Raw genomic sequence first — 25,949 nt, 5'->3', positions numbered from 1 at the left:
CTCCACACTACTTAGCTGGCTTCTGCAGGGAGGGACTTCTGTACTCATTGCTTGCCTCCGATGACACCTTTTCCTTGCCTTCAGGGCTTTCCTGGCTGGGCCCCACCTACGCTTTGGGTCCCCTCCTTACGCTTGTCAACTCTTTTCTGCTCCCCCTATAAACCGCTTCTCCTTCACTTGCAGCTCTGCCTTTGCTCACCCTCTTTCCTCGCCCTGCCTGTTTGCCTCGTGATCGCCCTCTCCTTTTAATTAACTCTTCAGAATTGGGTTTTGGCCAGCTTTGCACCAGTACTCTCTTCTTGCCGCTCCCTTTTGCACCTGACCAGAGGAGGGCTGGGAGAACCAACTGCAGACAAACTGCCCCTCCTCTGCCCCTCTCAGTCAGTGTAACAGCTGACTCCTTAATGGCTGTGGCATGCACACTTAATCCCAGTAAGATGCTCTTTCCTGGCTGGTCTCTGCTCCAGACACCTGTCAGTCAGGAGTGTGAGGAAGTGAAGTCCCTGGCCAGCAGAGCCCTTCCAGCAGGCAGTCCTCTTAGAGCTCCAGTTACACCAGGTAGCTCATTTTGCATTGGGAGGTGTGTGCAAGGGTTGTGCCCTCCCTTGACAACATGGAATATCAGCAAAATACACGGTTTTGTGTCAGGGGCTTCTTACTAATTTATTTATTTCCCTCTAGAAAGGTAAGTATTGCTTGTACATGAGATTGCAAGTTCTCTGTGTCAGGGCCTCTGGTCTATTTTACTTGTGTCTAGCATTTGGAGAGAGGAGTAGGGGTTAGCACAGGAAGATTAATTTTTCTGGAGAAGACCACTGAAAGCAAACTGAGCACTGCATTTCTGAGTTCCTGGGGAGGTGGCTGCTGCCCTGCAAGCCTGTGATGGAGACAATGTTGCAGTAATGTTCTCTTGGCTGGAAATCCTGTGGTCTTGTAGTCTCCACGGAGCCTAATTCCTCATCCCACATGTTGCTTTTCTGAGTCTCATCTTTAAGAACAAGCTATACTTACACAGCCAGAGTGGAAATCCTCACAAGCAGCTGGAGATAACTGGACTGTGCAGAGGAGGAGAGCAGAGAGTGAGGAAAGAGCTAGGAAGGCAAACTGGAAAACTTCCCTGTGAAGAGTTTCTAGTTGCACTGCACCTATATTGGTGAGAGTCCAGTACAGTTCATCTGGGCAAGTAGCAATGGTCTCTTGGAGAGTTGGACAGAGGTCAGGAGAATTAGTGTGCACTGTGTTGAGCTTGATATTATTTCTGTTAGTTTTGCAAGGATAAGTGTATTTAAATTCATTTGGTCTCATGCAAAGTAGGTTGGCAAAGAAGGGTACATATGACACAGGAAAGATTTTACTAGTTTCTCCCCCTCAATGAACTTGCTCTGTGAGCCTGGAGAACCAGTCATAGGGGTAAGAACTTTTTTTTTGCTTTCATTACTTGCAGCCTAGTATCTCTGTTCACTACAATGCGAGACAAGAAAAGCAAGCTCATTCAAATGACCCCATTTTTTTGTAGCTAATCTGTGGAACTCTGAGCTGCAGGTAACAGCTTCACCAGCTAAAATACACATAACTGTTCCAAGGCTTGCAGAATCTGCGTACAAATTTGGCTGTATCCCTGGATTCTGTGAGACCTTACTGCTCAGAGGAAGATGATAGTAGGAAATTACCCCATAGCCCTGTGTTCTTTAGTCCTGGGAGGCATAACTGCTAGTGACAGCTCATTGACAGAATAATTAACTAAATTCTAAATGCTGCATTGGAACCGTGTAGCCACTCCATCTTCTTTTCTGATCTGTGGGCAGGATGTCTCCCAGCTCCTTAGCACAGGGTGCAGGTTGAATTTCTTTGGCCAGTGCAAGAAGGTAAGTGGAAGGCTGAACCAGGGGAATGAAATTCGCAGCTCATGTGCAGTAATTCCAGCTGAAGGGCGTCTGCAAGCTTGGCTGCAGTCGTGAGGAATGAGGGGGCACTTCAGCCTAGCAGTTCAGTAGGCAGAGCCAGCCTGTAGCTGGGCAGGACTTGGCACATGTTGCACTTGAGAGAGTTTCTGGCAGATGCATTTTGTAAAAGTCAGAGTGCCCTTTTTGATGCACTTATATCTGCTTTGGCAGAGAGTGTGTGTGCAGCTGTTCACACCCCATGTGCAGGGAACAGGGAGGACAGAAGGAGTAGGGGTGAGGGGACTGCAGGCCAGGAGCAATTAATCTACAGCCTCCCGGTTCTTATCACCTACTCCCTTTCCTCTTCTTTTTTCTGTGCTTCCTCCCTTTGACTTATTACTTCTGGAAGAGAGCATGACCTCTGCACACTACTGCTGTTAGCATCCCTCTCCTGATTTTCTTGACTAGGCTGATGTATCTGATGTACAGGGAGGTGGCAACCGTCAGTATGGGTCCCTGGTGCCGTTTGAGGGGAGTTTGGTTGCCAGGAAGGGGATTTTGAGGTGTGTCTTTTCCTCAAGGGGTTGCAGAACATCTGTGGAAAGGATATGTGAGAATGCTGTCCTGTTCCCAGTGTGCTTTCTAGGACTGTAAGACCTCAGGATTTTTCTGGCTGAAGATCCTGTGTAACAGCCCCATAGAATTTGCCTTTACAGTTTCTGGTTTGGAGTAAAGAAGGTTTTGATTTCAATAGCACAAATTACCATTTCCCTGCAGCAAGATAGTATGGTATCTAAATATATTCAATTTTTTAAATGCCTGCTAATTTCCAGCCTGTGGAGACTACAGGTCAATTAAGTCTTCTGCTGCCTGTTGGATAAATGGAAATGCCAGCCAAAAAATGTGGATACTTTGACAGACTTTTCCATAATCTTCCTGTTCTTAAGATTACGGAGCAAGTACTCTCTTTTATAAGCCAGACTTTCTGCTTCCAATTCTGCTTCCTCAGAAGTCACTTGAGTGTCTAACATCATTCTTGAAATAGAGGTGGTAACACTGAGCACAGGATAAAGGTGGCAATGCAGTCCCCTTCTGCACAGTATTTCTGCTTGCAAGTATAAGAATCCCAGTAGCACTTTTCCCTGTAACGTTGTGATGGAAGTTTGCCTCCACCTATGATCTTTGTGGCCCTGAAACGCTTGCTTGGGGCGCTGCTTCCTAGCGTAGTCCCATATCGGGTGCGTAATAGTAACTCTTCTGTTGTTTGCCCTGGTTTTGTATCATGTACAAACGTCTACCAGTGACTTTTCTTTTCAGATCTTGATAAAAACGATCTCTAATACAGAGGCAAGAACTGACCTTCCTAGAGCTTAACTATACAGAAATCCTGAATGGTGATTCTCTTCTTCTGGGGCTGCACTGTGCTTTTTGTTTTTAAAATACTGCAGAGTTGAATCTGATGTCATTATTGATTAAGCAAAACGTTGTGCAATAGAAGTATATGTTTGTGGGATCCTATTATAGTGTTATATTCCAGCAATCAATATTGTAGCATCACTGTGTTTCCTCCTAAACAATATGAGATTAATATGACCAGGTCTATTTTTGCCCTTTTCCCAGAGTAATTTGCTTTTAGCCACTTGTTCTCATATGGTAAGGCCATTTGTATGTTTTTGTTACAATAAATCCACACTGAGTGATGTTGCTAATTGCACAGTGAATGTGTTTATGTACAACACAAGGAGACTCTGAGCCAGTGGACCTTCTCTTTACATGTGCCAAGTATCCGTCCTTCATCCTTGAGAATCTTCACTAAAGCAGGTGCCCATGGAAACAACCTAAGGGTAGGTATGGGAGTGAGAACAGTGAGGAGAGCATTGGCAGTAGAGGAGCAGGAATTGTGTCATTTCTGAGTAGTATTTTTCCAAATGCATTTTCCTGTGGATGCGGTAAGATTGCTCAATATACAAGGGCACAAGAAATGCAAAGCATGTTACTTCATGGTGCAGTAAGTGTCTTGTTTCTGGTTTTAGGAAGAAGTATCAAAAGGTGCTAGCCAGTGTTGTTATAATCCAAAAGAACTACCGTGCATACTTCTGGAAGAAGAGCCTGCTGCGGCTGAAGGCCTCCGCGATCACCCTGCAGAAGCACTGGCGTGGGCACCTGGCTCGCAGTCTCTACCAGCACCTGCTGCAGCAGGAACTCAGGCAGAAGCAGGAAGTGGAGGAGAGAAGGAAGCAAGAAGAGGAAGAACAGATCAGAAGAGAGGAAGAGGAAAGACAATGGCAAGAAGAGGAGGAGCATAGGAGGAAACAGGAAGAGGAAGAGGTGAAGGAAAGGTACAAGATGCTGAGGTGTAAACGTGGGTGTGGGGCAGTGGCATGATGATAACACTGGAACAGAACTGCATGAGACAGTGTCCCAGTCCTAGGGTGGAGATCAGCGTAGGCTGGGGGCAGCTTAGAATAGAAAAGCAGTGTGGAAAAGGAGTGTCCTGCTTCCTTTAGGAAAGCCATTTCTGCTGTATTTTTACCTCTGCTTAGTGCTTTTCTGCTTTCAAATATACATGAAAGGAAGCAGTTTCACTGGCTGAGCAGAGATGCGTAATTTTCTTGTTGCCTTTGCAATGGAAAATGGTAAAGGAAGTTTTATGCAGTCTTCCAAACTCTGGAAAGATTAGCAGTGTAAGAAGGTACCATGGAGCTTGGTATGCCCAATAAGCAGGGTCAGAAAATAAGATGGGGAGCGCGCCTGTGCTCCCACTGCCGTTCTTACGCTCATGAGAATACGCTTGGTCTCCCCACTCCTGCTGCTGTGTATCTCTCATCAGGAGTAGGGATGCATCAAGATTAAGAGAGGGGGGGGAAAAAAAAGCTAATGTGACAAAGGGAGGCAATCTGTGAGCAGTGACAATACACCAGCTGAGAATTCTGCACCTCAAGTGTCATTTACTGTTCGCTCTGGTTACCTACATCCTGTCCAAACTCGGTGTCTCTTTTGTTAATCTTTCATTTTTAGAAGTGTAAAGCTTCAACTATGAAATTGTTACAAGCTTTAACAAATAATCCATTGACATTTTAAGTTGGTAAAGTTTCTTACAGGCTTTTGTTACATACTTGTCCCAAAGTTGGATCTTGGCAGACTATGATGTGTGACAAGCATCATAAAACTCTGAAGTTAGAAGCGTGTCACAAGGAAAAGAGATTGCCTGTGATTTCACTGGAGACAGTAGGGTGATGTATCTACTGGAACAAGGCATGGAGTCAGTGACACCAGTTTGGCCAGGGAATTAGTTGAACAACACTGAAAGCTCCATTTTGTCAATGTGTCTATTTTCAACAGCACCCTCATCAGCAACACAAAGCTGTTCAAGTTCAGAATGTCAATAACTAGTTGGCAGATATCAAATGCTAACAGACCCTCTCTCAGGTCTGAAGTCCTCATTGTATTCAGTAGAGCTCATCCCTACCTAGTTTTAGATAAAAGGACCTGTTTAGCGTATTCATTCTGGTGTGTTTCTGCCCATGCCCTTTAGTTCCCAACCCATGAAAGATAAATTGAACCCAGCATCGTTGTAAAGGAGTGCCGGTGTTTCTAGGAATCAGGTGCTCATTTTGCTTTCATTTTCTTCTTGATATCAAGTGGCTTCATTCACGGTGAGTAGCCAAGAAGGTACAAGGAAACCAGTGTGGCTAAATGCTGAACTTCCATTTGACCTCAAAAGTGATGGGGAAGTCCACAGACATTGCAAATTGGCTAATGTACTGAGAAGAAGCAAAGAAACCCAACACACAGGTAGAGACAAAATTAGAAAGACCAAGATGCAACCTGAGCTATAACAAACTAAAAGTCATCATGCAGTTATTGTGCACACACTGCTAGTAAAAGAGGGACGTAGAGGAGTTTGGTCTACTGTTCAACAGGAAAAAAAATGTAATGTTGAGAAAGCTGAGGTATTTCATGCTACTTTTGTCTTCCCACAAAGCCAGGGAAACAAAAGGTTAGAGAATACTCAGCTAAATCAGATTATAAAGAAATCGTCTGGACTTGGTGAAATTCATGTTTGGGTACTTCGAGAACTGGTTTAAATCAGTAGCTGTTCTCTTTGTCCTCCTTTGTGAATAGTGGTGGAGTTTCCATAAAACTGGAAAATTCCAAACATGACGACACCCTTGTAAAATGGGAAAAGGAAGAATGAGGGAAATGTGAACCAACCCACCTAACCTCAATTTCAGGGTGATTTTGAAACAAGTTATGAGACAGTAGTAAATGCTTAATAAAGGAGCCAAAAGCCAGCATAGACTTCTGAAGAACAATCAGTGTTAGTACCTTTGCTCTCTACAACAACTAGTACCTTTGCTCTCTACAACTACCTGAAGGGAGGTTGTAGACAGGTGGGGGCTGGTCTCTTCTCCCAGGCAACCAGCACCAGAACAAGAGGACACAGTCTCAAGCTGTACTAGGGGAGGTTTAGACTGGATGTTAGGAAGAAATTCTTCATAGAGAGAGTGATTGCCCATTGGAATGGGCTGCCCGGGGAGGTGGTGGAGTTGCCAGCGTTGGAGGTATTTAGGAGGAGACTTGATAGGGTGCTTGGTGCCATGGTTTAGTTGATTAGGTGGTACTGGATGATAGGTTGAACTCGATGATCTTGAAGGTCTCTTCCAACCAGGTCTGGTCTATTCTATTCTATTCCATTCTATTCTATTCTGTCTCCAGCTGATCTACACTCTTCCTGAAATGTGATATCCAAAATCAGGGACAGTTCTCCAGCTGAAGCCTTACCAGTGCAAAGCGGAACAGTAGAATCACCCCCACATCGTACAGAAACAGTGCTGTTTATAGACAGCATTTGCTTTCTCTTCTCACACAGCATGACAGTGACTAATACTCAACTCAGCCTCTTCCTGCTGTTGAAGCAGGCATTCCTCCTTCTCCCTCTGTGCATTTGGTTATGCAGATCTACAGTTAGGAATATGTCTCTATGGAAAGTTATCCTATATTTCCCAGACTGTTTATTTTAACATGCCAAAATTATGTGTCCTCTCGCTCTGGTGCTGGTTGCCTGGGAGAAGAGACCAGCCCCCACCTGTCTACAACCTCCCTTCAGGTAGCTGTAGAGAGCAATAAGGTCTCCCCTGAGCCTCCTCCTCTCCAGGCTAAGCAACCCCAGCTCCCTCAGCCTCTCCTCATAGGGCTTGTGTTACAAACCCCTCCCCAGCTTTGTTGCCCTTCTCTGGATGCGTTCCAGCAAGTAGCAAGAAGTATCAGAGGTCTAAAAATGTGAGGAGCGTTTGCAGGAATGAGTAGGTGATTATTTCTCTTTCGGTTTCTTGTTTTGTTGTCTCTTTTCTTTTTTTTCTTTTTTTTTTAAATGGCTCTGATTCTTGAACCCTCTTATCATTTAAAGCAGTTGTTTAACTCATGACTACTGTTAGAGATCTTTCAGCAGAGATGGAACCATCTGGAGCTGGCCTAAGTCAGCTTACATTTATAAACATTTCCTGGATTTTTTTTATTGTTTTCTGAGAGCGAAAGTGCAGCAGTGAGAGCTGTAAGGACTTTGTGACTTGGGGCTGCAATTTAGAATTGGGCTGGGGAAAGCTGCAGAGCCTGGGAAATAAATATTGTTGCCCTCCTGTTCTGCTTGGAGTTGAATTATAGATGGAGTTGAATTACAGATTTGAGAGTTACCACTGGCAGTCTGAATTTAGCTGCACAGTGGTTGCTACAGGCTGACTCTTCTACCCAGCCACATCCTATCCATCCTCTCTGTGCGTAACCCTGGCATTTTCTGTCTCCTGTTGCTTGTAGCATGCTTGCTGTGGAAGAACTGGCTGTAGTGACTGCTTTGCCAAGGAGTACAACCTTTTTGAGCTGGGTAGAGATGCAGCACTGTGGGATATATATTCTTTTTATTTCTCCTCTACTCACATTTACTAACAGACTCTTGACTCTTCCAGCCTTTACTAATAAACTAGGTTTTGAATGCCACCGAGGAGTTCTGCAAACTGGAGCACCCAAGTCTTCAGAACAGCAAATCTTCATCTTAGTCATTTAACAAAGTACAAAAATGTGATGAATTTGGAGTACTTCAGTACAATAAAAACAAAACAAAAATTCTACGCTGGTACTGCAGTAATTCTGTCCTCTATTGAAAGAGCAGGCACAATTTCCTGATATCTGTCAATTGTGCATGTGCAACCTCATTTAATGTCCACAGATGTATAGTACTTCAGAAGATTCTGTTTACAATTATGATGAGTCTAACTGATCTGTCATTCTGTCACTGTTTTCAATGTCCTTCATAGTGTGTTCCAACTAATCCAATTTCCTGATTGATCTGAAAGTTAAGTGCGTGGGGAAAATCTGTTGTATCCACAAAGGTCATGCCAACCACAGAGAATTGGATTTTTACTAAATTACAAAAGCTTTTAAGTCAGTCTTACAACAGGTACCTTATTTTAACCTTATCCGTGAAAGGTTGATACATCCATGTAATTCTGAAAGCCTCATGTAGGAGAACTCACTATCGTGTCTTGTTTTTCAGCAGAGAAAGGGAGCAACTGAATGCGCTACACCAAGTGGCTCAGGTAAGTTTGACCATTCTTCTTTCTTTAAGGAAAAATTCTCTCTCTCTACTTAGAAGTTCCTGTTCACAACAGAGACAAGAGTTTAGTAAGGCTTTATTCGGATAAAGGGAGAGTCCGCAGGACAGTTCCTGGTGGTGCCTCTCAAATTGCTGGGAGTCGCAGCTCCCCTTTTATCCTAATTTCCCGACTGCAAATTTCCTTCTCCTTTTCCCTATAGGCTCAGGTACTCAGGATTTACAGTCTTTCCCGAAACACCTACTACATGTCCCCTTTTACATTCAATGCCCCCTACTACATACATTGTATGTTCATTTTTATTAGGTTCCTCATGACTTTGGGCGGAGAAGTTAGTATCTAGAAGTCTATTAAGCCTGCGCTCTGGTCAAAAAGTTCAGAAGTTTAGGCTATGTTCAGTGTCTTGTCATCCTCTGACAGGCTCCCACTGATTTACCTTGAATTTAAGATAAAGGTCTTTTGCAGCTGCTGCTTCGTTGTTTATATACATAGATAAGGGAAACTGTCTGGTTCCCATCCCTTCTTCTTCTAGCCCCCCTTCAGACAATTCTTCCTTTGTAAAGACACTGGTTACTTTTAATTCCATCATTTCCATATGTCTTCCTTTGAGTATTTGTGAAGGGTCCTTCATGGTTTGTGCTTGGCCTGGAGCTAATACTGTTGTGGTGGTGACACCACCTGAAAGATTATTCAGGCTTTGTTCACTCAAAACCTGCAGATGCTTGGTTTTGGCAAGGTAGGATTTTTTTCCAAGGCTCATGGATTGGCTTTCACAGTTCCTGCTTGAACGTTTTGGTATTGAACATACAGCATCCTTTTTTGTCTCTACTGCTGAGCTTACTGCACTCCTTGTGATGTGCTACACTGATACTGTCTGTTTGGCTGGATTGTCACCTGTAACAGCTAAAATAAGAGTGCAATGGGCTGATACCACGGCTAAAATAATAAACCCTTTGTAACTGATCTAATTGTTGGGACTTGATACATCAAAGAGCTGCCCCTGGGGTGTGTGAAAGCAGCAGTGTGTCTTTCTTGTTCCTTTTCCCGAACCATTTTTTCCCCTTTTCAGGCCAGCATTTGTCCACAAGTAAGAGTCAAGTAGAGAAGAAGCAGCAGGGTAACTGTAAACAAAGCGAGGGATTAGCTTAAATGGGCCATCTGATTGGCTGCATTGTCACACTCCTATAGGAAATCCATTAAATCCTTTTGGAATTTATTTTTGCTTTTTCTTGTGTATGTTTTCATCATCCCCCATGGAGGGGAAAATGGCTTTATCAGGGAAAGTTACCAGTATCTTCTGTATTCTGTTATTGTGTACCTGCTAGAAATTTCTGTTACTTGAGTATAGAGAATAGAGGAGCACAGAGTCTTCAGCAGCTAGCCACTGTTCATCCAGCGATGCTAAAGAATGCCAAGAAATTCTGGGTGGAGTTTTGGTGTGATTGTGGTGGATATAATCCCACTTCATGGCAAATAGCCCTTCCAGACCTAAATTCTGATGGTCAGACCCTCCAACTCAGGAAACAATGAAACCTCATGAAATTCTAATGAATTTCTGGGAAATCTTCAGCTCTTAAGCAGGCCATGTGCATACACATATTTGTATATATTTGCTTTCTCTGTGCATACACATATTTGCATGTATTCGCTTTCTCTATACGTGTGCCTGTTTTTGAGGTGGTTACAAAAGAAAAAGAGGATGGACTTTCAGAATGCTTTTATCTGAATCGTAGTGTACAAAGGGCTGTAACACAGGTAGCATAAAGAGAGGCTCTTCCAAAAAGTCACTGATCCCAGTGAGCTTCCTTGTATGATTCAGAAAGGAGGTAGGCTGCTGGAAAAAAGGAGGTACCTGAAGATCCAGTAGTTCTACACAGTAGATGATTGCAGGATGCTTAAAGTCATCTTTATGCAGATGGGAAGTACAAGGCCAGCACAGGCGATAGGAAGAATGAAAGGTCCAGGCAAGGAACACATGTATACTGAAGGAACTGCTTTAACACTATTACAAATTCTTTAAGGTGGAAGCAGTAAAGACTGAGGAGGTAGATACTCCCCTGCAAGAAGAGGAGAGACGTCAGATGGAGGAGATTTTAAGATTGGAGAAGGAGATTGAGAAGTTGCAGCAACAGAAAGAGGATCACATGTCTATTATATGTGAAAACACCAGGAATGAAATCAATCGGCAGCGAGAAGAAGAGATCCAGAGACTGGAAAAGGAGGCATCAAGGGTTGCCCAGGAGTTCTTGGAACTGCTGGATTTTGGCAATTTGGATGAAAGCGTGCAGAACCTAGAGCGCTCACTTTCAAGCGAGGGAACACTCAATATTGACTGTAGCCTGGTGGCACCACTGGCTGAAGAAGAAGTGGATGAGGGTTTTCATGCTGATGACGAAGGACGGCCAACTTCCAGTTTGGTCTTGAGTCAGCACAGCACAAGAAACTCAGAGGAAGTTGCAGACACAAGACTTCCACTTCTCCAGACGGAGGTGGGAGAGGTTATCCCTGCTCCAGGACAACCTGTGGAAAGAACCAGTAGTCCCAAGGAGCAGAAAGCCCTCTCTGACCCAGCAGAAACTATTTACAGCGCTGTCTCAGATAAACAGAGGACTAACAGCAGAGAAGCGGGAGAGCCAGTTTACACTTCACCTCAAGATGTGGAGTCTGACTATGACCATGAGGAGTTTGATGGTAGTGGAGATGCAGGGAATGCCTCAGCTGAGCCTCTCGATGGTGAGGAAGGTCTGAGACACTCCCATGGTACCAGCCTGGACTCCAACCGTGGTAGCCTGGACTCGGTAAGAATCCCTCCCCTCACCTTTCCAGATGTTAGTGTGACTCTGTTGATATTGATAACACCCTCGAGTTCTTCTTAAGAACGTGCTTGTTTTGAGCATTGTTACTAGTGCATAACTTTCGCTTGCATCAGTAATCAGCTTGAAAAGAATGAAAAGTCATAGGTAGGCTGAAGGCCAGAGTGCTTGTGACTGTCCAGTAATCTAGTGGTACACAAGCTAGCGCATATGTACCTCGGCTATTTTAGATTATTTCCATCACCACATATTAATGCAGCACCCTTTAGGAAGACTGAAAGTAGTCTCCTTTCTTGTACCTATATGTTCTGCCTTAGAGAGGTTTTGCAGAGATAGCTTGAGCTTCCAGTGGACAGTCACGAGAAGAAATGGTGAAGGCTGGTATTTGATTTGTTTTCATCATCAAAACTTCTCTTGTTCTAGTCCTGTCACTGTTCAGAGTCAAGGGTTTATTTTCAGCTACTCTTTACAAGTTAAGCTATCCTAAGGCTTAAAAAAAAATAAATCACAGCGCTGATCCGGGCTGTGTGTCCCAGTCCACACAACCATGACCACTGAACCTTTTCATTCCTACCACAGGGACAATGACAGGGTAGTAATGCTGGGCTGTTAGCCTTGAACTTGAGGCATCTCAGCTTGTTTCACACACTAGGCTCTGGGCTTCCTGAGTGCCTTCAGGCTAGTTGCTTAGTAATGCAATGATAAATCCCCTCACAGAACAGGATGTCAGATAAGCCCACATAAGATTGTGAGGACTTCAGGTGTGAAGCTAATGACATACTTCAGATAAATGGTGGCTCTGAGAGCAGAGACTCAAATGACAAAAATATCTTTTAGAAAAGGGTTGATACTGTTTTTTTCTTTAAGGAATTCAGTTTGCTTCCTTGGCTGTTGTTTTCCAGTGACAGACCGTGACCATTCTTAAAACGCTGCTCAATTTTTCCTGTTTGCATTTCCCTAATGTCAGCTGCCAGCTGTCAGAATTTTTTTATGATGTGATCTGTTTCAGTAAAGATACCCTCTCTGTGGGCAGGTACTCACAGATCACTGTCAGGTAATCTTCAAGTCATGAATCATTCTGTCACAGCCTAGGTTAGTTTCTGCCATTCTTCCTAAAATGTAAATAGGGGTGGAGGGTTTTACTGGGCTCCTCAGTGAGTACTGTCTTGTCTGGCAGAAAAATCAGAAAGTAGCTCCAAAATGAAAACTCTCTTAATGCCATACAATTAGATTTTGGACTGTGGGCTCTGCCTTGAAACAGGAAGGTTTGTTACTTGCTAGGTAACTGGCGTTTTCTGGGTATGTCCACTGCTGAATGTCGCTCTCCTTTCTGGTATGAAAATTGCATGCTCTGGAGAGTGTTGCTTTAGGCATTAATGGGTAAGCTGTCAAGCCTCTGGTTTTGCTGTATTGCTTTTTTTGTGTGAAGGGAGTACGTGTCGTTTTGCACCTTCTGATCATGCGACTTCTGTAGCCTTCTTAATTTGCTCCAGTCCTCCTGCTACTAGGAGAACCCGAGCAGCCTGTATTTCTTCTTTTCCTTTTAGTTTCTGGACAGTGAAGAAGAAGTGGATGTTTACATTGATACAGATGAAGAGTTTTGCAATGGACGAGTCACTATCTTCAATGGCTCAGGACCACCCTATTTTCACAGCTATCTCTACATGAAAGGTAAGTGAGTTTAGTCAAAAACATGGAAGGATGGAATTCAGGAAACCAGCTTTCCTCTTCTGTTTCTCTAGAATTATTGTCTCATCTGCTCTTAGTTCTTTGCGTAATCTCTTTTCTTTTCTTCTTTTATTAAAACAAGCAAATAAAGAGCTAGGAGGTGGATGTCAGGGAATTAGACTGGATATCTTTGCCACTGAGACTTAGCTGTGCCCACTTGGGCTTAAATGACTCATTCTGAGCTACAAAACTGAAGACAGTACAAAACGTATTCCTGTGTTTTGTGGTTTTGGTGGTTTGGGGTAGTTTGGGGTTTTTTGGTTGTTGTTATGTGTGTGTGTTTTTTGATTATTTTTGTTTGGGTTGGATTTCTGTGTATATATGTGGTGGTTTGTTGTTGGGTTTTGTTGTTGTTCTGTTTCTTCTCTGTCCAAACTTAACCATAACTTTATTCCTGCCCTTTGGCTCCTGTGTTTTGTGTAGGAACTGAAGTGCTATCTAAATGCCCATGAAGCAGGATCATAACAGAGGCATGGCCCTTGTTGCATATTTGATGAAATCTTCCTCCCTCACTTTGCAGGAGGCCTCATGAACCCATGGAGGCGGCGCTGGTGTGTGCTGAAGAACGAGGCCTTCATGTGGTTCCGCACCAAGCAAGAGGCACTGAAATCAGGCTGGCTCTATAAAAAAGGCGGAGGCATGTCGACGCTTTCGCGCCGCAACTGGAAACGCCGTTGGTTTGTGCTTCGAGAGTCCAAGCTGATGTACTTTGAGAATGATAGTGAGGAAAAGCTGAAGGGGACAATTGATATCAGAAGGGCAAAGTGAGTGAAGAAACAAATCCTTTTCTCCCTGGTATTCAGTCTCTTTGGTCGGTAATGAAGTGTGCGCTGCTTCCAGTTTGTCAGCTGATTCGTCTCCCATAGGGCTAGGAAGATCAGAAATATAAGGGAGAAAAAAAGACAATTAGAACTTCCAGTTTTACTCTGAAGGGAGTCTGTAATTACTTGATAGTTATTTTTCCAGTCTTGTATTTCATAATCTGTTCGAATCTCTTTCCAAACCGTGGATGGAGCCAGACCAGGAGGGGCTAATTAAGTACATGCCCCATGCATTCTCCCCTACCCTGACTCCATCTGTTTCCTGGCTTTTCCAAGCATTTCACAGAGGTGGTATGAAGCTCACAGTGGGATTTGAGTTTGGCAGCACATACTTTGCCTTTTCCTGAGTCCTGAATGCTTTTTTTGCTGCCATAGCCAATGCCTCAGCTCCTGCTGTAAGAAAGCAGAGACTCGTCATCTATTAGCATTATGTGGACATGTAAAGTGCCAAAGAAGAGTGGCACATCCACTTTGTAAACAGCCTCTATATCAACCTCTCCTTTATCACTTCTTCCATCTAGTCTGCTGGTGTCTGCAGAAAATCCATTTAAGGCCTTAAGATTTACTTTATTGCGAGATGAACTGTATTAGTATTTTTAAGGGAACCCTAAAAGTTTTAAGGTACGTTGGGGGAGTTTTGTGTTTTTGTTGGAGTTAGAAAGGAAAAACTGACATTTGGAATTTAAGCCTGTGAAATGTTTTCAGTTTTGTCTCTTGTGATTTGCTTTGTTCCAGGGAGATTGTGGACATTCATGAAAAGGAGAATGCCTTGGACATTGTGACAGAAGACAGAGTTTATCACATCGTCGCAGAGTCACCAGAAGATGCCAGGTAGAAGGAGTTTTGTTAGGTTTGTTCATTCTGTACATGTCTGACCCAACTACTCATAGGAGAACCTGAGAAACACGGTCTTCCTTTTGCTGGAGAGAAGAGGGGATTCATTCCAGTGTTACTTATTGCTTATTGGGATGTGGCACACCTATTTTGGGGACTCCTTATTGCAGCTACAAAGATGGTGGTTCAGTCACAGGATTTCCATCCCCTTATGTGGCTGTGGGCATGTTGAATTCAAGGGTTACTTCAGGAGACACAATATAAACTGGAACATCTAATAGCTGATTTATTTATTAAATGGAATCTTGAATCAAACAAAAAGTCTATTCATGTTGTCTGTAAATGATTGCGAGAGCAGCTGGGTTTTATCCAGGAGACAGAGAAAAGGCTGCAGTTTATCAGAGTCTGTAGTGTCATCTGATAAAATCTTCCCAGTGCAAGGCAAACAAATGACTCATGTCCTTCCTTCTTGTCATCCTGGCCAGGCAGTGGGAATCAGTTGTTCAAGGGAAGGTTGGACAACCTGTTCTGGCTATGCAAAGCCAAGTTAAGAGGTTACTGTTGCTAGCTGCTTCTGTCTTCCCATTTTTCACACTTTTACCAAGGCTTCTGCTCTTTCAGCCCGGCCACTGCTCGGTTTTCATCTGTTTCTGGGATTTAAGGTCTGTTATTAGACTGAAAAACAGCCATAAGAATAGAAAACTAGCAAATTCAAAGGGCAGTAGCTGAAGAAACAGTAATTTCTTAACCCAGAAGTTCCACAACTTCAATAGGAATGTCGTAAGATAACATTGCAGAATTGCTAGGCAAACCAAATATGGCCTCTGTCAATGTCATGTCAGTCTCTGTTCTGAGAGAGAAGAAAGCACCAATACTTGCACTAGCAAGGGGCAGAATAGCAGATACCATATTCAGTTTGAGAATCCTCCATGAAGTCTAGATGTTTGCTGATCTCACTGTAAGCTGCAGATAAGAATCTGCTTGTTCTGCAGCAGAGATTAGCCTCCAGATATGTCTGTAATAAGAAGCCCTTTCACAGACAAATAACTCCAAATTAACTTAGAAGTAAAGCCATGAGAAATTGACAGCCATATGATTTTCAAGTTTATGAGCAGATCAGTGAGATACTGGTTACAAAAGCTTGCTGGTGCTGCTAGGACTCTAAGCCAGGAAGATGCCGAGCTGACCCTGTCTTTACAACTGGTGTATGCTCCTCTCAGTCTGCTGATGCGTGCTTTTGGTAAGGCCATTGCCTGCTTACAAGTAGAAGCCTGGATTTTGTGGGAGCAGCTGTCTGTGAGCTGAAGAACGTGGACAGAATTTTCATGGATAAATAAGGAGGAGGGAAGACATTAGAATTCAGTATGATCAACCCAGGACATGTTTTGTAGCACAGTCATCAGGAAACTGTGAATGAAGAAATCTTCCCACTGGCAGCTAGTTTTTACTACCCAAGTCTTAACTTTGATTCTGTTTTCATTGCCAGCGGTTGGTTTAATGTCCTGAGCCGAGTACACAGCGCAACAGTGCAGCAGCTGAGGGAAATGCAAGATGAACAGGCCAATCCAAAGAACGCTGTGGTGAGTTACTGTGCAACCAGCCTGTGGGCATGTTTAGAGCCCTCTGTGTTTAACTGTTTTGCACCTGCAGTGCTGTAGTTCATGAGCAGTATAAGAAAGCTGGACAGTTAGTATAAAGAAACAGCAAAGCAAATATTAAAGAGAGGAAGCAGTGGGGAATGTGGTGGGTGGGTGGTTCAGCGTCAGTCTTTGGTTTGGGCGGAAGAAGGGGACTGACTTACGCAGATAAAATGTCTTTGAATGGGATTACTGGACTAGTCGGGGGTCACAGTTGTTCCAGACAGAAGATATATATTTGAGAACAACAGTGTATTTATGTATTTTGCAAGTACTGAGAGACCAGCAAAGGTTATTTCAGACCTTCATAATGCTCTCTGGAAATTTGTGGCTTTTGGTTTTCCTCCAGTCCTGTGGAGCCTTTGCATATCTTCTCATGCTGTTTAGGGAGCAAAAATGACTCACTTGTGCCTTTCTCATATGTTCATTTCTATTCAAGCTGTTGGAATCAGAAGAATGTTTTCAGTTCCAATCCATGAAAGAGATGGTCTGTAATTTAAGGTGTAATTGCTGTTATCTGTGTCCTTCTCACTGTACAGGGCACCCTGGATGTTGGGCTTATTGACTCTGTCTGTGCCTCAGACAATCCTGATAGGTAGGTACCAGCAACCTGACCATCTCTTAGATCAGAAACTCTCTAACATAATTTCCTGGGTAGGTCCAGGTCATAAGAATTTATCTCCAAACAAAAAGACACAACTGAAGTCTTTAGCTTATTTCAGGCTAGGTCATTTAACAGACATGAAGCTTACACATGTATTTTCAAGTAAGAGCTTCTCATTTCCCTCTTAAAAGCAGAAGCTGCGTAATCTCAATGTCAAGAAGTTATAGTTTCACCACTTGCTAACACTGAACAAAAAATGTCCTGCAAAAGCAACACTTCCAGTTTTTCAACAGAGTAATTTTGAGTTAATCCTGTAAATTTAGGGGAAAGTAACAGCCTTGTGGAAGAATAATGGATGAATTTAGACATCTGTACTCTTCTTGAAATCTTTGCAATGCAACAGAGCAAGAGACTTTGGTTCACAGATTGGTTAGTTTCAGAGAAGAGATTATGGGACATTTCATACCACTTTATGTTAACACTGTGAGAAATAATTAAATGTTAACACGTTCAGCCAGAGCAAAAATTCTTACCAGAGGACTGAAGTAAAATGTTAGCTATTAAGTTTATGTAATAGCCAGACAGTTGCTTGATTTGCATTATTTACCTTTTGCTTCATATTTGCATTTTACTTCTTAATTTCTCATTTTTTATACAGACATTAATGTTTACTTGCAAAGCTTTCTCGAGGGTGTCCTCTGGGAATTAGTCATATTTTTATTTCTCCATTTTCTTGTAAAGCATCAGTTCTGTGTACAATTGTGAATATTCTTTTGATAGGACGCATTTGTCTGTTACAGGAGAAGGTGCAACATAACAGATTTTCCTCTGTATTGTCAGGATCAACTAATCCTTAAAACCTATCTGAAACATGTTTTAGCTCACCCTGCTGGGCCCTATGTTTGTTACCGCATCACTGGTTTTAATAGGTACTAGGAGACTGGCTGTACTGGCTCAGCCCAGTTGTACTAGCTCAGTCCAATCAGAGCATAGAACAAAGTCCTTTGCCTGTGAACCCAGGACATTACAGCTGGTCTTTAGCGAATTAATGTTTTGTAGTCTTTAGAGATAGCTTTTGAAAGATTTTCAATTCCATTTATCTGGTCTCTGCATTCATCAGTTTGCAGATCGACTGCACGGGTGGTGCTGTTAAATGTTCCTACGCTTCTCTGTAGTTTGGATTCAGAGAATCTTTCTGCATTGTTTATGGGAAGGTAGAGGACACGACATTGGGTGTGCTGTGAGTTGAGGTATTTGTATGGTTACAACCAATTTCAATGCTTTTATTTTCTGGCAGACCAAATTCTTTTGTGATCATCACAGCAAATCGAGTTATTCACTGCAATAGCGACACCCCTGAGGAGATGCACCACTGGATCTCCCTGCTGCAGAAACCAAAAGGCGAATCCAAGGTTGATGGCCAGGAATTCCTTGTGAGAGGTAAAAGGAAATGTATGCAATTATGACACGTGAAGCTCCTCTTCCATTTAAGATCTGAGGGGGAGGTTTGATTGCAGCTAAACTGATCCAGGGTTTAGCTACTTCTCCAAAACAATCATTCTTTGCCCCTCTCCACCTTCCTGCCCACTGCTTGCCAAATCATGTGTTGTGCTGGCACTGGTTCTTACCTGATTCCCTGACAGGTGGATTAAGAAAGCTAAAGCTGGATAATGTAAGTAACTGGTTTATGCATTTCGTTTTCTAATATTAGTCTGTAGTCTTAATTCAACACATCCAGCAAATGCCGACAGGGAACAGGAGGGAACGTGGCTGCTGGAGCAGCTGGTTTAGACCGACTATAACATGACACTGCAGCTTTTGTTTTCAGAAAGCTCTATTCCTTCTGACACCTGTCATAGAGAGAGGGAGGAAGAGAGATTTTTGTGGGATTGCTACTGTCCTCAGTCTAACAAACTAATGTGATTATGGTAGCCATAGTGAGGCAAGAAGAATTTTCTGAGGCTAAGCAAGTGATTTAAATAATGTCTCCAGTTAGAGCTTAGCTGCAGACAGAGGAGCTGATGCATGAGCAGTGATCACACATGTATTACAAAATATTCCCTCATTTGTCTCAAATAATTTTAAATTTCCTTAGGACTTTCAGCTCATCACATGATCTTAAATGTATTCTTACATGCACTGTTAGTCATCTGTGTTTCCCCATAGTTTGTGGAAAGCAAGTGCATGAGAAAATTGCCTTACATCTTCCGGTAGGTATCTGTGAGGGAATAAAGGTCTGAGAGTGGTAATGGACAGGCAGGAGAACAGGAAGAAAAGCATGACCAAAAAGTGATGCAAGCTTTCCATCCTAAACATTTCAAGGAAACTGAATGATAAAAAGCAGATGCTTAGACAACACCTTAAATTCAAAATAGTTAATTGCAAGGCAACAGTTCCTTTTATCTCATGTTGTTCATTTGTTAAAGAAAAAAGGGAATACTGCTGTGCAAAGTCAGTGTATGCTCTGCACTTCATAGGAAGATGTCTGAGTGATAGCGGCATAGCCATGAGAGCGTATGTTTGGGAAGGTCTGGCTCCTTCTGTCTTTGGAACCTCTGGGCTCAGTCTCATATTTTTTGACATTTTTTTGCCTTGTAGAGGGACATTGATTTTTACAGCTCTGAATAGAAAATGGCCTTTTTGACAGCTGTAGTAATGCAGATTGTCTTTTTTTCTTTTATAGTGTCAAAATTTTTTTTATTTTTCTTTTATGAGAAATCTGAAAGGAGAGGTTAGTTTTCCTGACCATAGGAGGAAGAGATACCTGTAATGCTTATAGATCTTTCTACTAGAAGATAGGTCTCACCAAGCCTCTTCCATTGAGGTTTGGATGGGCATTTGGAATTTCTTTGGAGGAATGAATTGTAAATTATTTCTATCAGATGTTTGTGACTTATGAAGGAAGCGTACTGAACAGGATGCCCTCCTGGTCATAGCAAATTAAACTGCAGATAATTAGAGTAACAGCTCTGTGGAAAATTTTGGGCTAATTTCTTACTGTAACTCCGCAGGATACTGCTATACTCACTAAAGCAGAGCTGGTAGGTCCCAGTGTGATCCTTTCACAGAGAGGGGGAATTTTGGTCTGAGTTAGAGAGCCACCAGGCAAGAGACAAGATTGCTCTGGTGGTGAAACAGTTGATATGTTTGTGTCCCCATGCTAGGCTGGCTTCATAAAGAAGTTCAGAGCAGCAACAAGATGTCATCTCTGAAGATGAAGAAGCGCTGGTTTGTTCTGACAAACACTGCCCTTGATTACTACAAGTCGTCTGAGCGCACAGCTGCCAAGCTTGGCACACTTGTGCTAAATAGCCTTTGCTCCGTAGTGCAGCCTGATGAGAGGGTCTTCAAAGACACAGGTAAGAGGAAGAAAGCAGTAATGAGCAGAGTTTACATGTGTGGAGCTGCCTGAAGAGGAGATGGTGCAGGAGTGTAGTGATGAGACATGTTCAGAAGGTAGTCTTGATGTTATCTGAGGCTCTGCGTCTGACTGCAGACATCTTCCCCACAGAATCAGTAAGAGGATTGCAAAGAGTAGCATGCAGGTGACGATAAGTCCCTCACATCTGATGGAGATACACAGTGCTGGTGCTTCTTCACTGGGTAGTGTCACTGTTCATCTAAGTTTTTCCCAGACATGGAAGGGGTGTGGGGTTTTATGGTTGACGCTCTAATTATCAGCACATCTCTACAGATAACTGTACCTTTGTGGCATGAACAGCATAGGTCTCTGGGGCCAGTGTTACTGTCTTACGTGACATCAGTAGTATGAACTGTAAACCTTTTCTGTAGCATCACTCAGCTTGCTAGAAACAAAAAGATTTTGACAGGGGCCTTCCATGCAGTATGACACAGTTCTGGGAAGACAGGAACTGGCATGATCATCCATGCTTGCCTTACGTGTTCGGGAGGGAACTCGGGTTGCTTGGAAGGGTCATGACAAAGAAAGTGATCCTTTGGACAAGACTTGAAATACTGGACATTTGAGTAGTGGAGTTACTTGGGATAGTTTTCAAAAGGGCTGGAAGCATTTAGTAGGGTGAGCTGAGAAGGCATTTATTCTTTTCACTCACAAGAAACTGTCCATGTTTTTGATCTCAACAGCTATCTAGGGCTGCCTTTTGCAGAATGAATTATCACTGCCCTAACATGTTCTCTGAATTTATTTCAAACACATGACTTTCAAAAGTTATGAGAACTTACTTGGCAGTCTGACTGGGAACACCACTTGTTACTGGCTGCTAACTGGATTGAATTCCATTTGCCACAACTCTCTGGGCCCAGCCATCCAGACACTTTTTTATTCAGAAAAGAGTGTGCCTGAACAAGCCCTGAACATACAGTTTCTTCAGGAAAACGCTGTGGGAAATAGTGACAAAAGCTTTACTCATGTCTAGGTGGACAGCATCCACAGCCTTTCCCTCATCTGCTAAGTTAGTCACTTTGTCATAGAAGGAGATTAGGTTAGTCAAGCAGGACCTGCCTCCATAAACCCATGCTGACTGGGTCTGACTCCTTAGTTCTCCTGGATATGCCAAGATGGTTACTCTTTTGCCTTCTGTGGCGCCAAGGTCAGGCTGACAAAGCCTGTAGTTTGTCAGTTCTTCCTTCCAGCCCTTCTTGTAGATGGGCATCACATTTGCTAACATCCAGTCTTCTAGGTAACAGGGAAGCAAGTTTCACCTTCCAACTTATTTCTCCACAGGCTACTGGAACATCATTGTCCATGGGCGAAAGCACTCCTACAGGCTGTACACAAAGCTGCTGAACGAAGCCATGCGCTGGGCCTCTGCCATTCAAGGTGTCATTGACTGCAAAGTTCCCATAGAAACACCCACACAACAACTCATTCGTGACATCAGGGTAGGTGGCATCATCCTAATGCTCAAGGGAGTTGGGAGCAGCCAGAGCACCACTGGCCTTACCCATGTGCCTGCATTGGCTGTCAGCCACAAAACACATTTGGAGTCAAAATCCTGTGCTGGTGCCCTTTGGTATGACCGAGCACAACCTACTTTGGTGTTTAATGTACAGAGTAACTTTGATACATGAATTACACTTTGCTCACCTAGTTCCTCTATGGACCTCCAGAAACTTGGATAAAGATGGTTGAGTTTGAGCCTAAAGGTACAAGGGCATCCTGCAAGGACTATCCCCATTTGAGGATAATTTTTTTTTTCCTCAGGAAAACAGCACAAACTTGGAAGTGGTGGAACAAACATATAGGAGGAACCCAATCTTGCGATATACTCAGCACCCCTTGCATTCCCCATTGCTCCCACTGCCATATGGAGACGTTAGTGTCAATTGTAAGTATTTTACCCATGTGACAAAATCTGCTCATGTTTTGAGGACCAATGTGGAGCCTGAGCACCATGAAAGTGGTCTGTAAGCTCTCTCTGTGCAGTGGAAGACCATTTGGTGCAGGGTAGCTCACAGGATTCAGGGAGGAAGCAGTTCCTTTCTCTACCCAGAATGTATTCTGTCCACTGCCTTGTGTCTTAGGAACTTAAAAGTAAGTGAGGGCAGGTAGTTTTATAATCCATTCAGGGCATGTGCAGCCTGTCATCCTTGAGCTGCAGCTGCGTTGTGAATGACTGCAGTGGAAATCCTACAACATGCAACTGGCAGTGGAATAGTCTTCATACAGAAGCTGCTGTAAAACCAGACTAAATGAATTGCTTCTTCAAATGCTTCAGGAACGTGAAACAGCCAGAATGTTTTGATAGACCACCAGAAAAACAAAGTAGTTTGCTGATGATTCCAGGCTGTTTGGTATGCTAAAACTGAAAGCTGCTGCTGATGACATACAGAAGAATCTATAATGCAGAGTGACTGGGACACAAAATCTCTTCAGAAGTTAATGTCAGTTTGGGTATGGAAAACAACGGATTGTGATTTAGTCCTGCTTAGAGAAGGCAACACAGGTTTATGCAGCCTTATGAAAATGTCTGCTCTTGTGCTGAGCACAGAAACAAAACAGCCAGTGCAAGGTTTTGAAAGCTTAGAAAAGGAAAAAGTTTTTGTGCAGCTGTGTTGATATGTGATGCACCTGCATCTTGAATACAAGATGCTGCGTGGCCTTTGCATCTTAGTGAAAATACAGATGTAAAAATGCACCCAAAGACATTCAAATGCATAGAAAGACTTATCTACAATTAAAAGGCTCAATACACCAGGACTCTTCAGCCTCACAAAATAGTTTTTAGAGTTGGACTGTCATGAAGAAAGAGGGAAAGAGGAGCTCACTGTCTTTCCTGATACAGGGATCAAATTAGGTGTCAAATTTGAAGCACAGGACAATCAAATTCTGAACTATAGAGAAATTACAGAGCAAGTACTTATACTGCAGAACTTACTGCTACAGGGCTGTGTATTTGTACTGTTTAATTAATGCATGTCCACTGGGGAAGCAGTGGCTCTATAGGAGATTCAGAAGGACCTGCAGCCCCAGAGATGTGCAAAGCAGGATGCAAGCCTCCAGCAGTATAGTAGTATCATGCACGTTGGAGCAATTCAAAGCAGATGTGTAGGTGCTTTAAAAACTTACTCAGTTTTGGTGCATCCATGGTACAACAGTTTGCCAAATTCACAAGTCAAGGCTAATTTGGGCACAACATACAGTTTTGGAAGTACACAACTCAGGCTGTGTTGTCTGCACTGAGGTACCTAAATCCTTATCTTCATTAGTCTCTCTTCTTTATAGGTGTGCTTAGGGAGGACATCGTTTATACATAGATGACTTTCTGCCACAATTGGCTATTTCTGCCACAAATTTGTTATTTGTGGGGGTAATAATAGGTCTGTTGATAGTATTGTACCGAGAGAGATGTGCAGCTAGCTGCTCTGTCTCTAAGCAGAGAAGGAGACATAAAAGATCTGGGTCTAATGCAAGCAATTCTAGTAGTGAGGAAGACACAGAGACAGGAGAAGCTGCAGCAACAGGCAGTAGCAGGCAGGCAGGAGTTAATGGAAAAAAACCTCATGACCAGTTTGGTGCAAACGTGAATAGGTGGGATGGTCAACCAACTTCTGCTCTGTTTAGGAGATTACAGGAGCTGCAGAGTGGCAGAGCCCAAGGTAGCAATACCAGAAGGGTAGCTGTCACTTCCTCAGTTTCCCAGAACAACTCTAATTGCTCCAACAGTGATTCTAATTCTAACACTAGGTACTGTGTCAACTGTACAAGTGGATGTAATCCCCATAATTAGGGGTGCCCTGCCTCCCGCCCCCGGAGGAATAATGGGGATAACAGAATCTATTGGGATGTTTACATTCAGTGGCCTGGCACACCACTACAGCTGTGTCTGCCCACAAGGTGCCAAAAGCTGTCTCTTGATGCCTCATCTGTAGACAATGAAGCCTAGGGGCTTGCGAATACTAATTAAAACTGCATTTGCATATCTAAAGGGGAAGCATTAATGATTTTTGAGTATAAATTTAAGTTCAGGAGATGAGCTTACCCTTCTTTGTCAGACTATTATAGGTGCTCATAATGTGGCTGGGCCAGTAGAAAATGAGGAGATACTCACCTCTCTGTCACCTTTGTGATTGTTCCCCAGTGCAACAAGAGAAAGGTTATAGCAGCTTACAGGATGAAGCAGTGAAGATCTTTAACTCCCTTCAGGAAATCGAGACAGTGTCTGACCCCATACCCATTATCCAAGGCATTCTGCAGACCTGCCATGATTTGAAGCCCCTCCGTGATGAGGTGTACTGTCAGCTCATCAAACAAACTAATCACATGCCGCATCCGAACAGCACTGGGAACCTGCACCACTGGCAGCTGATGTCATGCATGAGCTGCACGTTCCTGCCCAGCAGAGGCATCCTGCGCTACCTCAGGTTCCATCTGAGAAGGTACTGCATCTTCTTCACTTGCAGCCTCTTCCTTTTCTCTCTGCTTTTCTTCCGCTGCCTGTTGTAGTTGCCTTGCCCTCCTCCTGTGCAAGCATCTTCCCGTGGTGTCACGGGAAGGTTAGGCTGGAGGTTAGGAGGAAGTTTTACACAGAGAGAGTGATTGCCCACTGGAATGGGCTGCCTGAGGAGGTGGTGGGGTCGCCGTCGCTGGGGGTGTTCAGGGCGAGGCTTGACAGGATGCTTGGTTGTATGGTTTCGTTGATTGGGTAGTGTTGGACGATAGGTTGGACACGATGATCTCGAAGGTCTCTTCCAACCTGGTTAATTCTATTCTATTCTATTCTATTAATCTCCTGCCTTTGTCCACAATTCTTACTACCAGTTGTTCTGTTGTGTTCAAACTTACTTCTTGCCACCTGTCTGTTGTGTTGAAAGGATGTGGTAAGTAAGGCCACCCAAACAGAATTCCCTGGCACTGTGTTGAAGTGGATTTACAGCTGATGACCTATTACTTGCTAATACCCATATAAACATTCTGAGCCTGCAGGAGAGACAAGGACTGCACTTTCTCATATACACGGAAATCTATGCTACCTTCCAGCTGCCACAGGCAAAATGTGCACTCTGGAGTAGCAGAAATACTGAAGATCCAATCTAGATTTCAATATTTGTTTGCTTAACTATGTACATAAGGCTTACAAAGTGTATTTCTCATTTATTCTAACCTCCAGCTTTCCTGAACCAAATAATTTGCATTTCTTCCCAATTAATCTTCAGCATCTGATGCAGCTTTCCAAAGCAGTTGGGGTTGTGCTTGTAGATATGTAGCCTCACTCTGTTCACTAATGATGAAAAAGATCAGGAAGGTCTATTTGATTCTTTCCAAGCTAAGAAAGAGTGAGGTGAAATTTGTGGCAAAAATACACAGAATAGCTATATCCAGGGCCTGGTTCTAAGAGGTGCTGAGGAATATACTTCATGTTATTCTTCCATGTTTTTATTGCTGGAGCTGCAGATATAACAATCAAGACTAAATGAAAAGAAACTCACATTTGAGTTTACAATTTTTAATTTCAAGTTGGTGAATTGAGATAGTCAATCCTACTCCCTTCAGCTGGTACTGAAGCTTTGAGCTGCTTGGGTATCATTGCTGCTAAGTGC

The 25,949-nt window shown here is 43.2% G+C and overlaps 1 protein-coding gene across 1 annotated transcript in view; it reads left to right on the top strand.

Moving 5' to 3' along the window:
* Window positions 1–25,949, top strand: part of LOC104309725 (unconventional myosin-X-like) — a 90,749-nt gene that overhangs the window by 56,747 nt on the left and 8,053 nt on the right. The window contains exons 23-35 of the mRNA XM_054175253.1: window positions 3,917–4,222; window positions 8,434–8,476; window positions 10,513–11,289; window positions 12,852–12,975; window positions 13,553–13,796; window positions 14,589–14,684; window positions 16,174–16,267; window positions 16,864–16,919; window positions 18,226–18,368; window positions 20,093–20,287; window positions 21,634–21,791; window positions 22,114–22,237; window positions 24,491–24,788. Coding sequence (XP_054031228.1) covers window positions 3,917–4,222; window positions 8,434–8,476; window positions 10,513–11,289; window positions 12,852–12,975; window positions 13,553–13,796; window positions 14,589–14,684; window positions 16,174–16,267; window positions 16,864–16,919; window positions 18,226–18,368; window positions 20,093–20,287; window positions 21,634–21,791; window positions 22,114–22,237; window positions 24,491–24,788 — 2,658 coding nt within the window. The remainder of the gene's footprint in view (window positions 1–3,916; window positions 4,223–8,433; window positions 8,477–10,512; window positions 11,290–12,851; window positions 12,976–13,552; window positions 13,797–14,588; window positions 14,685–16,173; window positions 16,268–16,863; window positions 16,920–18,225; window positions 18,369–20,092; window positions 20,288–21,633; window positions 21,792–22,113; window positions 22,238–24,490; window positions 24,789–25,949) is intronic.

The sequence above is a fragment of the Dryobates pubescens genome, chromosome 2 (genome assembly GCF_014839835.1).
Source record: "Dryobates pubescens isolate bDryPub1 chromosome 2, bDryPub1.pri, whole genome shotgun sequence".
Taxonomy (NCBI): domain Eukaryota; kingdom Metazoa; phylum Chordata; class Aves; order Piciformes; family Picidae; genus Dryobates; species Dryobates pubescens.
This window is presented reverse-complemented; position numbering and strand designations above follow the sequence as displayed.